This window comes from Mixophyes fleayi, chromosome 7, assembly GCF_038048845.1.
Source record: "Mixophyes fleayi isolate aMixFle1 chromosome 7, aMixFle1.hap1, whole genome shotgun sequence".
NCBI classification, from domain to species: Eukaryota; Metazoa; Chordata; class Amphibia; order Anura; family Limnodynastidae; genus Mixophyes; species Mixophyes fleayi.
This window is the reverse complement of record NC_134408.1, coordinates 628799-644350: the sequence shown is the minus strand read 5'-3', so window position 1 is coordinate 644350 and position 15552 is coordinate 628799. Positions and strand designations below refer to the sequence as shown.

The 15552-nt window shown below is 48.3% G+C and overlaps 1 protein-coding gene across 1 annotated transcript; it reads right to left on the bottom strand.

Annotated features, from left to right (window-relative positions):
- Nucleotides 1-82: 82 nt before the first annotated feature.
- Nucleotides 83-10824, bottom strand: LOC142097118 (helicase SRCAP-like). The gene is given in 9 exon segments (XM_075178717.1): nt 83-288; nt 290-328; nt 416-608; nt 690-859; nt 926-996; nt 999-1061; nt 3172-3349; nt 4140-4318; nt 10574-10824. Coding segments are annotated over 9 exon segments (1098 nt in total). The 5' UTR covers nt 10677-10824; the 3' UTR covers nt 83-186.
- Between the last annotated feature and the right edge of the window lie 4728 nt (nt 10825-15552).

The window sequence follows — 15552 nt, the reverse complement described above, 5'->3', positions numbered from 1 at the left end:
CTCAGGGGTGGACTGGTGGGAAAGAGATGCCAAACTGGGAGTGAACAAGCCATGAGGGGGGCAGGAAAGGCCTTGATGATGTGGGGAACTCTCAGCCCTATGATTAGAGGTAAGGCTTAGGGGACATGAGCTAGAGGGCTCTACACTGGCTGATGATTTGAGGTCTCCTACAGCTTCTTCTCATACTCACGCTGCTTGTGCCATGAAGTCATCATATAGGAATCGCTGACGTTTGGACAGCCGGCAGTAGATGACATGCTCATATTTCTTGGGCATTTGCTTCTCCACAATCCAGCTTAATCCTGCGCAAGAGGAAGGGGCGCAACACCTGTAGAATGAACATGGGGGAGTCACCCAGTTTTCCTCCCTTTAATAATGCCCACCCAGGGCTACACCCTTCTCCAGCGCTCTAAACCTTATGCAATCTGCGCACCAGACCCTCGTTGTACTCTTGACTCCCTTCGATCATGCCCGTCAAAGGATTGGAGAACCATTCCTTAAACTCACGGTGAGATTGGAAGACGTGAGGCATCAGGAAATGCATGAGTGACCAGAGCTCCATCAATGAGTTCTGCAGGGGAGTGCCAGTGAGCAGCAGTCGTCTCTGACTGGGGAGAACAGCAAACTTAGAAAACTCCTCTAAAGCACACCTCTTCTACTCCTCCTCGGAGGACAGGCTTACACCTCACCTGTTGAAGTTCAGGAGACTCTGCCAGCGTTGAGATTTAAAATTCTTAATGTTTTGGGCCTCATCGAGGATGAGATATCTCCAGTTCTTTCTGCGGAAGGCCTGGTGATCTTGTAGAACTAGTTTGTAGGAGGTGATGCACACATGGAACGCATTGGCTTTTGTCCAGCCCTAAAGGAGGAAATCTGTGAGAGCATCTGCTAGAGACACCAAGGCGGCCAGTCACCAGCTACTCACCTGTCTTTTAAGCTTCCGTTCTTTCTGGTTGCCATAATAGGTCAGGATTTTAAAACTGGGGCACCACCGTTCAACTCCATCTCCCAGTTCAAGATGACACTGGTTGGAACGATAATCAGATGAGGACCCCAATTTCCTGCAAGAAGAAACGACAAAGGCATGTATAGTGAATGTCAGGATTACTGGAATCTTCTATAAAGATATATAGAAGCTTTTTGTCAATCTCCCGTATGCGTCAGGCCAGTTGCCGTGGGGATGTTCACGTGTTCTGCTCCCTGGCGGAGGTGCCAGTTTTCCAGTATATGAAGGTGCTCATGCGTCTGACGTAGTGCCGCTTGTGGCGGCGGTGATGGATGAGATGTTCCAAGATAACTTAGAAACGCTCACGTTCTATGAATAACTCGTCTCTATGATGTAACCACATGGCCACATCGCAGAGACGAGTAGAACACGGAGCAGAACACGTGAATATCCCCACGGCAACTGGCCTGACACATACGGGAGATTGCAAGGTATACGGGTAACCTTCACAGCATGAACTTTACATTGCTAGATCAAGGGTAAGTCCCAAACACCGGTCTCCGCATCTGGCCCCAGCCGATGAACATTTCTGGCTAAAACTAGGATTCGTTCCAGTTCTGCAAGTTGCACAGACACCCATCCGTATGTGGGACTCCAGTTGGCAGCTTCATAACACTATCCCACTTGCTTGACATTTAACACAGGAGGAATTGACTGGTGTGACCCCTGTTTCTGGACATTGCTTGTGTTTCACCTTTCCGTGCACGACTTATTTGCCGGCTAGCATCCCCAGTGCGGTTCAATTGTGTATTTATACCTACTGTCTATGCCACTTTACCATAAGTTGTGCACATTACTACTGTGATTGTGACTATTTTACAGCTGTTGTTATAGAGTTGCTACTCTAAGTGTATGACCCATTTGCTGGCTAGCACCCGCCGTGCTTACTATGACTACCACTGGCCCTATATGCCGCTAGCTTGTTCCATCGTTATTTACACCTGCTGCTTATGCCACTTTACCATAAGTTGTGCAAATTACCACTGTGATTGTGATTATTATTTTTTAGCAACATATATATATATATATATATATATATATATATATATATATATATATATATATATTATATATATATATATATATATATATATAGAGTTGTTACTCTAAATCCAACTTCTTCATGGTCATACCAATAAATGTATATTTATGCCACTTTTGTATATGCGCCCAGGGATCATTATTTATCACTAGTATAACTGAGGGTTGAGCTACCCCCCACATCCTTGTCCCTCTCCCCTCTCCCGGTCCCAAGAGGCTGCAGATTATCCCCATTACACCATAGGGAGCGCTGAACTAAACATCCATCTCTACTTGTTTCTTGACATACCTCCCTTTCCTGACGACACCAACGATGCAAGTGGTCAAAGAGCTCAAATTTAGTCTCATCTGACCGTAGTGGTGTTCAGCACAGAATTGCTGTCCATAGACGAAAACTGACCACACAGATCTCCAACTGTGAACACTGGTTTATTCCTCATTGTGTTTGGCCCAGATAAACTTACCAGGAGAATGCAGGTGTATCTCAGGTACATTCCCATTATGTATGTTTATATTCCCATAGTGATTGATGACAGAAGGCTCTCTTACATGTGGGAACATGCCCCAGTGAAATAACAATATAAACTATGTTCCTTAGGAATTATATAAACTGATTTTCATTGTAAATCTCATTTGCTTGCTTTTCTCAAAAAAGTAAAAAAAATAAAAATGGTTCCAATAACGGAGATGGGCGTGTTTAGGAGATGGGCGTGTTTAGGAGATGGGCGTGTTTAGGAGATGGGCGTGTTTAGGAGATGGGCGTGTTTAGGAGATGGGCGTGTTTAGGAGATGGGCGTGTTTAGGAGATGGGCGTGTTTAGGAGATGGGCGTGTTTAGGAGATGGACGTGTTTAGGAGATGGGCGTGTTTAGGAGATGGGCGTGTTTAGGAGATGGGCGTGTTTAGGAGATGGGCGTGTTTAGGAGATGGACGTGTTTAGGAGATGGACGTGTTTAGGAGATGGGCGTGTTTAGGAGATGGGCGTGTTTAGGAGATGGACGTGTTTAGGAGATGGACGTGTTTAGGAGATGGACGTGTTTAGGAGATGGACGTGTTTAGGAGATGGACGTGTTTAGGAGATGGACGTGTTTAGGAGATGGGCGTGCTGCCAATAATTCTCCTTACCCCGATCACAGGCCAGATGGGCCAGGAGGGAGATGGTTTGAATGGTTTTCCCCAGACCCATCTCATCAGCCAGAATACCATTCAGCTTCTTCTCATACATGGTCACCAACCACTCCAACCCAATGTGCTGGTATTCACGAAGGTCCCCACGAAGCAGAAACGGAACTGCTGTCTTCACCTGGCAGATGAGAGGAGAGGGTGAGACAGGAAGGCAGTCATATAAGTGATTAATACAAATGTCAGCAATATTCTGGGAATGCACGGAAGAACGGAGAGCTCGTGCAAGCGGCACCAGACGCGACGGAAAGAGCGCGCAGCTACCTACAGTAACAGTAAAATGGAGAGAGCGCACGGGTAGCTCACAACTTTTAAACAGAGAGTGCACGAGAGAGGAGCACCCAGTCTTAGAGACTACAGAGGCAGGATCCTCGAGGGAGAACAGAGAGAGAGTGACATGCAAATCTCCCTAAAGCTAGACCACTGGGAAAACATGCTCAGTAAATTAGGAGTTCTGAAGTATTATTTACATATATATATTTTATGAAAAAATAAAAAACAACTTTAATTTAAAATAACCGACGAGTTTTAAAAAGGCAAAAGGTCATATTTCTTGCTTGATTTGTAGTAAGCATTTCTGTATAGACAAAGGAAACATTACAGAATACAATAAGGACGGTTAAGTGCAGAGTCCATTGATACAGCTGTTATTTGCTACATCTGACACTATCTGAATTAACCCCTTAAACACTGCGTGTTTATTTATAACTCTAAGCACACCCTTATAGGCCGTGGTGATCCTTATGACCAGCAGTTTACATGTTGTTCTCTATAACCGTAGACTTTGGAATAGAGTGTGAGAGTGAGTGTGTCAAAGAGGGAACACTTTACTACCCCTAGGTGCCAGAAACCGGATGCAGGAATGTTAGTGAATTACAAGTACGGCTGGCAGATGAGGACATGAAGATTACCTGCGTGGTGGCCAAGGTATACCCCTTGGGTTGCAGAGATTCTGCGGTAGCTGCAATATCAGTAATTTCTTTTTTAGGTTCTGGGGGGTCTCCTGCTATCCCAGGACCATCTTCATCCTGCTTGAGAAGAAACTCTACTCCTTCCGATTCACAGTCTGATGAGTCACAATCTGAGGACTCTGAAGAGAGAGGGATCATATGATAGGGAAAGCTACAGCTGACTGAGTGTACAGCTTGTTAGACTACACGTTAATGTGTGTGAAGATGGGATAATATATTCCTTCCTTCCTCACTGAACATAACTCAATGATAAAACTAGTTATTTGGCGGTACTGACCAGGGACTTGTTAGGGGGGATTGTCCCGGTAAACTGAAGGAGGAATACATGATAATATGTAGCAGGATGTGCACTTACTGTGTGATTCTCCTCCAAGCCTGAACGTATCAGTGCAGAACAATATCCTGTGGGACTGGACACATTTCTTGAGCTTAAAACCAAGTCTACTTCATTTCCAACCCAGTTGGACATCTTGCCAAACACAAACAGATCAACAACTCCGCAGCCCGACAACAAACAAAACACAGTGTTGTCAGTCCGTTAAATGGCCAGCCGGGGGGGGGGGGGGGGGGGGAGCAAATGGGATAGGAATACACTGACACCTACGGGTTTAGGAGAAAAGAATCCAACGTTAATTTAATACCATTCTCTCCTACAGGTGCAGTAACAGTGCAGACGCTGGGCACACCTCAAAATACACTGTTAAGTTGAGAAAACGCAATGACTGAGGATAGGTTGTGAGACATTGTATTTCAGGAACTCGCCTTCCTGTCCTTATCACACAGTGGAGGAACTCCATCGTACCTGGTCAAACTATTTCTCTTTACAGGTTACGATAAGAGAGATGGAAAAGAGTCAGAGAAGAGACTTTCTACTAAGACGGAATAAAAGGCAGAATGAGAGACGGAAGAACACGAGAGGAAAGGACTCCGCACCCAGACCCCAGACATCTGGTGGACCAGAACGCTTCTGTAGAGTCCTGTTACCTTTCTGCATAGGATTACATTACAGGAACTTGCTTTTGTTTCTCCCATCGGCGACAAGGCTCTGATCCATCAAATAATCAAGGACCCCTGATACCATGATTCAGTAATAAATCAGAGTTTAACCTTTAAGCACAGCGATATTTTTGGAGGACATCATAGCTGATGATGATGAGCAGAGGACACGTATTCCTTCAGCAATGTAATTCTGTCATAGACACTGATCCACAACAAAGGTAAGGGACAGACTCCCAAAGACAAGAGGTACTCCTAGGTAGTTGTACACAAACCAGTGTTATAACTTGGGAAATACATGTAAAATATGGGGCCGCCATCAATAGACAAACCCACTAACAAATTAGTTATTATTCCAGGGTGATGGTGCCTTTATTTTGAAGACCCTTTTCATTTAAGCTGTGGGACCCTGAAAGAATATGGGTCTCTGCTGTGGAGGACCTGATCTGCTGCAGGACACATCTTTGATGTTGTGGTCACTACTGGCACCGGTGTGGACAACATATTGTCACTGCAGAGATTTCCTACTACAGAACCATCCAATGGAAATTCCATGATCATGAAACGTTCCTAGTTCTATAGCTATACAACCATATAAAGCTCCTTGGCCAAGAAAGCGCAGTCCCTCCTGCTTCAAAATAAAGTTCTCATTGTGATGGATAGTCTGTGCCAGCCATTCATGGAGATTCAGCCACACCATCCTCCTCTTCCTCCTGCAGAGCAGGTCAGTCTCTTATGGGTATACAGAGGAATCTAAAGACACCATCTGTGATGGGAAGCAAAGTCAGGGGACTATCCTGTGCCCAAGGAGAGATCCTCAGTGTGCCTAGTCTTACCATGTATCTTTCTTGGTTGTCCAGTTACATTTGGGAGAAAGACAAAAAGGGATCAGTGGCAGACATTTGGCAAAAAAGGAAGCTGCCCAGATAAATCTTTCTATTTCCCATAGTCAGAAAGAGCATTTGAGCCTCTATTGCTCATTTCTAGGGGAAGGAGAGGCTGCTGGCAATGGTGCGAGGGGCGAGTGAGCTGTACAGGCTGCTGCTCCCTCCTCCGCAGGGACCCAGAGAGAAGAAGCCAATAGGCTATTCAATACCCGCGCTACACCTGTAAAGGAAAATAAAATCAAAAACGTGAAAAACCTAAACCTAACACAAGTACAGGCAGGAGCCTATACCTATGTGACCTATCTCCTAGGCACTCAGAAAAAACGGAGATATCTGCGGAACAGGAAGGGCATATTAGGGGAGGAGTGTGGGAATTAAACTCCTAGTACCACCTACTATACCCAATGTCTCCCAGTGTCCCCCAATGGTAGGAAAGAGAAAGAGCATTTTAGCACAGCACCTCATAGTCCCCCCAGAAGAATCTGGAAAGATATACACCACCGCTGGTGTGAAGACCAACAGCTGAAACATATGATCACCATGCTGATACCACTGCCCTGTCCATGGGCGAATCATGAGCTTCTGCTACAATTACGTGTCCCAGAAACATCCAGCATATTGGCCATCAGACTTCTCTGGCTCGATGCAAGGAGGGCACCGCGATACCATGTGGAGTATACGGAAATTGCCAAGTATATTTGTAAAGTGGATCCTCAAAAAGGTATAACAAATAGGGGTCCAAGGGTTATCAGGTTCCCATGGCAATACCAACAGGTTAGATCCTGATAATGAGGTGAGAGAAGTCAATGCAAAGCAGGGTGTGCAAAAGAGAAGTACCCCCTACCAAAACACAAGCCACGCCTACATAAGAAAAAGAGTACCGTATTTTCCGCACTATAAGGCGCACCTAAGAGCCTTAAATTTTCTCAAAAAATGGCCGTGCGCCTAATAATCCGGTGCGCCCTATGTGTGCACTGAGTTCCCAAATCTGTTAAAATGTTGTTGTGTGACTTTGGTAAGCGCTCCGCTTGATTGACTGTCGGACCATTTCCGGCTAACACAGGGACGTAATACGTACACTACGTACGCTGGCTTGTCTAAGGGCCCCCGAAAATGGCACCAGTGAAGAGACGTGCCTACGAGGCACAATTCAAACTACAGGCCATCAGTTACGCGGTTGTAAATGGAATAGAGCAGCTGCGAAAGAATTCAAAATAAATAAATCTATGGTTCGGAAGTGGAGGAAGCAAGAAAATGAACTGGGCCAAGTTAAGAAGACGAAACAGAGTTTTCGCGGGAACAAAGCGAGGTGGCCACAGTTAGAAGACCAACTTGAGCAATGGATTATTGAACAAAGAACAGCCGGGAGAAGCGTCTCTACAGTCACCATTCCACTGAAGGCAACAACGATAGCACAAGACATGAAGATCGAACACTTTCAAGGAGGTCCGTCTTGGTGCTTTCGTTTTATGAAAAGGCGTCATCTCTCCATCCGCGCAAGGACTACCGTGGCGCAGCAACTGCTAGCGGATTACAAAGAACAGCTGGCCATCTTCCGCACCTACTGCAGTAACAAGATTACCAACAGAAAGATCCAGCCCAACAACATCACCAACATGGACGAGGTCCTCCTCACTTTTGACATCCCCGTGAACCATACTGTGGAGAAAAAGGGGACCAGCACGGTATTGATACGCACCACGGGGCATGAGAAGTCGGCTTTCACTGTTGTTCTTGGTTGCCACGGTAATGGACAGCAACTACCACCGATGGTCATTTTTAAGAGGAAGACGCTGCCAAAAGAAAAGTTTCCAGCCGGAGTCATCGTTAAGGCCAATCAAAAAGGCTGGATGGAGGAGGAGAAAATGAGAGAGTGGCTGAGAGAGGTGTATGTAAAGAGACCGGATGGTTTTTTCCACACATCACCGTCCCTGTTGATCTGCGACTCCATGCGCGCCCATCTCACCGCTACTGTGAAAAGCCAAGTGAAGCAAATGAATTCGGAGCTTGCCATCATTCCGGGAGGATTAACAAAAGAACTCCAACCTCTGGACATTGGCGTAAACAGGGCGTTCAAAGTGAAGTTGCGAGCGGCGTGGGAGCGATGGATGACAGACGGTGAACACACCTTTACTAAGACTGGGAGGCAGCGCCGGGCGAGTTACGCCACCATATGTGACTGGTTGTGGATGCCTGGGCTAAGGTATCTGCCTTAATTGTTGTCCGAGCCTCCGTGAAAGCCGCGATCATTGCTGAACAGCCACCTGACAACGAGACTGACTCCGACAATGATGAGAGGGAACCCGGCATGTTTGATGGCGAAATTGCCCAGCTGTTCAATTCAGACATAGAGGATGAGGACTTTGATGGATTTGTGGGAGAAGATTGATTAAAAATTAATGTGAGTGTATTGTTAATAAAGTTCAACTCACTCACTGTATTGCTTACGTTACCTTTTTTTTTTGTAGAGTGTAGAATTTTGTATGTTTTAGCATGAGCCTTATAATACGGTGCGCCTTATAGTGCGGGAAAATACGGTAGTTGGGGACACAATTGCTGCCCAATACAAGAAAACTGGAAGGGGAGTAGGCCAGCTTAAAGCTCCTGAAGTTTTCCTCTACCTCCAGACAGACTAGTAATCTAGGTGTCTGCACTGCACTGACCAAGGCTGTAGGAGACCACAGTAATGCCCCACATTCCACCCGATGTAGCTGTGAAAGAGAAGTCATACATTAACAAGTATTAAATGGTTTCACATCTTTCTCAAAATAAAAGGGCTTCCTTCACCATCAATTATGTCTTCATCTAACCAGAATAATCTATAAATCACTGACTAGAGGTCTTTCTGATCACAGCCCCCTTCTCCTCAATTCGTAACCACCAATTGTACAGTCACCCACCAGATCTCTCCCCCACCAGACAGATCTCTATGGAAGCACTTGCCGGATGTCTCTCCCCACCAGACAGATCTCTATGGAAGCACTCGCCGGATGTCTCCCCCCACCAGACAGATCTCTATGGAAGCACTCGCCGGATGTCTCCCCCCACCAGACAGATCTCTATGGAAGCACTCGCCGGATGTCTCCCCCCACCAGACAGATCTCTATGGAAGCACTCGCCGGATGTCTCCCCCCCCACCAGACAGATCTCTATGGAAGCACTCGCCGGATGTCTCCCCCCCCACCAGACAGATCTCTATGGAAGCACTCGCCGGATGTCTCCCCCCCCACCAGACAGATCTCTATGGAAGCACTCGCCGGATGTCTCCCCCCACCAGACAGATCTCTATGGAAGCACTCGCCGGATGTCTCCCCCCACCAGACAGATCTCTATGGAAGCACTCGCCGGATGTCTCCCCCCACCAGACAGATCTCTATGGAAGCACTCGCCGGATGTCTCCCCCCACCAGACAGATCTCTATGGAAGCACTCGCCGGATGTCTTCCCCCCCACCAGACAGATCTCTATGGAAGCACTCGCCGGATGTCTCCCCCCACCAGACAGATCTCTATGGAAGCACTCGCCGGATGTCTCCCCCCACCAGACAGATCTCTATGGAAGCACTCGCCGGATGTCTCTCCCCACCAGACAGATCTCTATGGAAGCACTCGTCGGATGTCTCCTCCCACCAGACAGATCTCTATGGAAGCACTCGTCGGATGTCTCTCCCCACCAGACAGATCTCTATGGAAGCACTCGCCGGATGTCTCTCCCCACCAGACAGATCTCTATGGAAGCACTCGTCGGATGTCTCCTCCCACCAGACAGATCTCTATGGAAGCACTCGCCGGATGTCTCTCCCCACCAGACAGATCTCTATGGAAGCACTCGTCGGATGTCTCCCCCACCAGACAGATCTCTATGGAAGCACTCGCCGGATGTCTCCCCCCACCAGACAGATCTCTATGGAAGCACTCGCCGGATGTCTCCCCCCACCAGACATATCTCTATGGAAGCACTCGCCGGATGTCTCTCCCCACCAGACAGATCTCTATGGAAGCACTCGTCGGATGTCTCCCCCACCAGACAGATCTCTATGGAAGCACTCGCCGGATGTCTTCCCCCCCACCAGACAGATCTCTATGGAAGCACTCGCCGGATGTCTCCCCCCACCAGACAGATCTTTATGGAAGCACTCGCCGGATGTCTCTCCCCACCAGACAGATCTCTATGGAAGCACTCGTCGGATGTCTCCTCCCACCAGACAGATCTCTATGGAAGCACTCGCCGGATGTCTCCCCCCACCAGACAGATCTCTATGGAAGCACTCGCCGGATGTCTCCCCCCACCAGACAGATCTCTATGGAAGCACTCGTCGGATGTCTCCCCCACCAGACAGATCTCTATGGAAGCACTCGCCGGATGTCTTCCCCCCACCAGACAGATCTCTATGGAAGCACTCGCCGGATGTCTCCCCCCACCAGACAGATCTCTATGGAAGCACTCGCCGGATGTCTCTCCCCACCAGACAGATCTCTATGGAAGCACTCACCTGATGTCTCCAGGTTAGACAGTGGGCTGTCTCCACTCTCATCGGAGTGGCCTTCCCCAGGCTGTGTCATGGAGTACTTTAGCATCAGATCATCCAAGGACATCTCCCCTGTGGAGGTGAGAAGAGAACCCTGTTTACAGCTATGGTGATTCTGCTATTATTATTATCCTTTGTTTACATAGCACCTACATGTTACACACGCTGCACAGTGAATTCATATCAGTCCCTTCCACACACGGGTCCGTTTCTGAACTGTAGTAAGAAACACACACACACACACACAACATGGGAAGAACATACAAAGTCTACACAGGCAGAACGCATGTCCTCAGAGCTGTGAAAGCCACGGTCATGGTGCGATTGACTCTACTATGGAGATTTACTTGTTCTAGAAGAGATTCGTTGAATTAAACACATGGAACACGTATGATGTATCGTGATTCATACTAAGTGCTGTGATCCCCGTCTTGAGGGGTTTAGAACGAACAGAGCGCGCGCGCACTCCGCCACTCTGCGGCACTGTAGTCCTGGATGTTCTGCTTCACCGCTCTGACCTACGGCTTGGATTCTTCACCTCACGCGGAGATATGTCTATCAGGGATTTGTAACTGAAGTTTCTTAGAGAAAGACTCAAATATAAATGTATTAAAGGACACTATGTTGTGGGAAGCATCAACAGCATTCTTCCACTTGTCCAGATTTACTGATGGCTTTTATTTTGTGATCTACTATCACTAATAGAGTTTTGCAGCTGTTTTTATGCATTTGTTAAAATATAAATTTATTAAGCAAGCGGATTTCATTTTAGATCTATGTGTTTTGCAATATAGATTACCATAGGTGAATATTTGCAATATATGCTTGTGTTATTAAAGGGTTACTGCCTCCTTGATGTGATGGTCCCGGTTTCTCTCCGTGGCATAGTGTGTCTCGGCAGTCTTGTTCCTTCTGATAAGTTCCTGATACAGTCCATGACTGTCCTGTCCCATTATACACTATGTGTATGTATATATGGTGTGTACTAGTTACCACAATAGTGGCACAGAAACCAGCCATGACCTGGATGTGTCACTGAATACTATGAAACAGGTCAGGATATACTACAGGTTTGTCGTACGTTCTGTAAGGTATGCAGTCATATAGAGCAGGGTACACGGTGACAGACAATGTGTTACAGCTTGCTGCTGGCCTCATATAGAGCAGGGTACACGGTGACAGACAATGTGTTACAGCGTGCTGCTGGCCTCATATAGAGCAGGGTACACGGTGACAGACAATGTGTTACAGCGTGCTGCTGGCCTCATATAGAGCAGGGTACACGGTGACAGACAATGTGTTACAGCGTGCTGCTGGCCTCATATAGAGCAGGGTACACGGTGACAGACTGTTACAGCGTGCTGCTGGCCTCATATAGAGCAGGGTACACGGTGACAGACAATGTGTTACAGCTTGCTGCTGGACTCATATAGAGCAGGGTACACGGTGACAGACAATGTGTTACAGCTTGCTGCTGGCCTCATATAGAGCAGGGTACACGGTGACAGACAATGTGTTACAGCGTGCTGCTGGCCTCATATAGAGCAGGGTACACGGTGACAGACAATGTGTTACAGCTTGCTGCTGGCCTCATATAGAGCAGGGTACACGGTGACAGACAATGTGTTACAGCTTGCTGCTGGCCTCATATAGAGCAGGGTACACGGTGACAGACTGTTACAGCGTGCTGCTGGCCTCATATAGAGCAGGGTACACGGTGACAGACAATGTGTTACAGCTTGCTGCTGGCCTCATATAGAGCAGGGTACACGGTGACAGACAATGTGTTACAGCGTGCTGCTGGCCTCATATAGAGCAGGGTACACGGTGACAGACAATGTGTTACAGCTTGCTGCTGGCCTCATATAGAGCAGGGTACACGGTGACAGACAATGTGTTACAGCTTGCTGCTGGCCTCATATAGAGCAGGGTACACGGTGACAGACAATGTGTTACAGCTTGCTGCTGGCCTCATATAGAGCAGGGTACACGGTGACAGACAATGTGTTACAGCTTGCTGCTGGCCTCATATAGAGCAGGGTACACGGTGACAGACAATGTGTTACAGCGTGCTGATGGCCTCATATAGAGCAGGGTACACGGTGACAGACAATGTGTTACAGCGTGCTGCTGGCCTCATATAGAGCAGGGTACACGGTGACAGACAATGTGTTACAGCGTGCTGCTGGCCTCATATAGAGCAGGGTACACGGTGACAGACTGTTACAGCGTGCTGCTGGCCTCATATAGAGCAGGGTACACGGTGACAGACAATGTGTTACAGCGTGCTGCTGGCCTCATATAGAGCAGGGTACACGGTGACAGACTTACAGCGTGCTGCTGGCCTCATATAGAGCAGGGTACACGGTGACAGACAATGTGTTACAGCGTGCTGCTGGCCTCATATAGAGCAGGGTACACGGTGACAGACAATGTGTTACAGCTTGCTGCTGGCCTCATATAGAGCAGGGTACACGGTGACAGACAATGTGTTACAGCTTGCTGCTGGCCTCATATAGAGCAGGGTACACGGTGACAGACAATGTGTTACAGCTTGCTGCTGGCCTCATATAGAGCAGGGTACACGGTGACAGACAATGTGTTACAGCTTGCTGCTGGCCTCATATAGAGCAGGGTACACGGTGACAGACAATGTGTTACAGCTTGCTGCTGGCCTCATATAGAGCAGGGTACACGGTGACAGACAATGTGTTACAGCTTGCTGCTGGCCTCATATAGAGCAGGGTACACGGTGACAGACAATGTGTTACAGCTTGCTGCTGGCCTCATATAGAGCAGGGTACACGGTGACAGACAATGTGTTACAGCGTGCTGCTGGCCTCATATAGAGCAGGGTACACGGTGACAGACAATGTGTTACAGCGTGCTGCTGGCCTCATATAGAGCAGGGTACACGGTGACAGACAATGTGTTACAGCTTGCTGCTGGCCTCATATAGAGCAGGGTACACGGTGACAGACAATGTGTTACAGCGTGCTGCTGGCCTCATATAGAGCAGGGTACACGGTGACAGACAATGTGTTACAGCGTGCTGCTGGACTCATATAGAGCAGGGTACACGGTGACAGACAATGTGTTACAGCGTGCTGCTGGCCTCATATAGAGCAGGGTACACGGTGACAGACAATGTGTTACAGCTTGCTGCTGGCCTCATATAGAGCAGGGTACACGGTGACAGACAATGTGTTACAGCGTGCTGCTGGCCTCATATAGAGCAGGGTACACGGTGACAGACAATGTGTTACAGCGTGCTGCTGGCCTCATATAGAGCAGGGTACACGGTGACAGACAATGTGTTACAGCGTGCTGCTGGACTCATATAGAGCAGGGTACACGGTGACAGACTGTTACAGCGTGCTGCTGGCCTCATATAGAGCAGGGTACACGGTGACAGACAATGTGTTACAGCTTGCTGCTGGCCTCATATAGAGCAGGGTACACGGTGACAGACAATGTGTTACAGCGTGCTGCTGGCCTCATATAGAGCAGGGTACACGGTGACAGACAATGTGTTACAGCTTGCTGCTGGCCTCATATAGAGCAGGGTACACGGTGACAGACACTGTTACAGCGTGCTGCTGGCCTCATATAGAGCAGGGTACACGGTGACAGACAATGTGTTACAGCGTGCTGCTGGCCTCATATAGAGCAGGGTACACGGTGACAGACAATGTGTTACAGCGTGCTGCTGGCCTCATATAGAGCAGGGTACACGGTGACAGACAATGTGTTACAGCGTGCTGCTGGCCTCATATAGAGCAGGGTACACGGTGACAGACAATGTGTTACAGCGTGCTGCTGGCCTCATATAGAGCAGGGTACACGGTGACAGACAATGTGTTACAGCTTGCTGCTGGCCTCATATAGAGCAGGGTACACGGTGACAGACAATGTGTTACAGCTTGCTGCTGGCCTCATATAGAGCAGGGTACACGGTGACAGACAATGTGTTACAGCGTGCTGCTGGCCTCATATAGAGCAGGGTACACGGTGACAGACAATGTGTTACAGCGTGCTGCTGGCCTCATATAGAGCAGGGTACACGGTGACAGACAATGTGTTACAGCTTGCTGCTGGCCTCATATAGAGCAGGGTACACGGTGACAGACAATGTGTTACAGCGTGCTGCTGGCCTCATATAGAGCAGGGTACACGGTGACAGACAATGTGTTACAGCGTGCTGCTGGCCTCATATAGAGCAGGGTACACGGTGACAGACAATGTGTTACAGCTTGCTGCTGGCCTCATATAGAGCAGGGTACACGGTGACAGACAATGTGTTACAGCGTGCTGCTGGCCTCATATAGAGCAGGGTACACGGTGACAGACAATGTGTTACAGCGTGCTGCTGGCCTCATATAGAGCAGGGTACACGGTGACAGACAATGTGTTACAGCGTGCTGCTGGCCTCATATAGAGCAGGGTACACGGTGACAGACAATGTGTTACAGCGTGCTGCTGGCCTCATATAGAGCAGGGTACACGGTGACAGACAATGTGTTACAGCGTGCTGCTGGCCTCATATAGAGCAGGGTACACGGTGACAGACAATGTGTTACAGCGTGCTGCTGGCCTCATATAGAGCAGGGTACACGGTGACAGACAATGTGTTACAGCGTGCTGCTGGCCTCATATAGAGCAGGGTACACGGTGACAGACAATGTGTTACAGCGTGCTGCTGGCCTCATATAGAGCAGGGTACACGGTGACAGACAATGTGTTACAGCGTGCTGCTGGCCTCATATAGAGCAGGGTACACGGTGACAGACAATGTGTTACAGCTTGCTGCTGGCCTCATATAGAGCAGGGTACACGGTGACAGACAATGTGTTACAGCGTGCTGCTGGCCTCATATAGAGCAGGGTACACGGTGACAGACAATGTGTTACAGCGTGCTGCTGGCCTCATATAGAGCAGGGTAA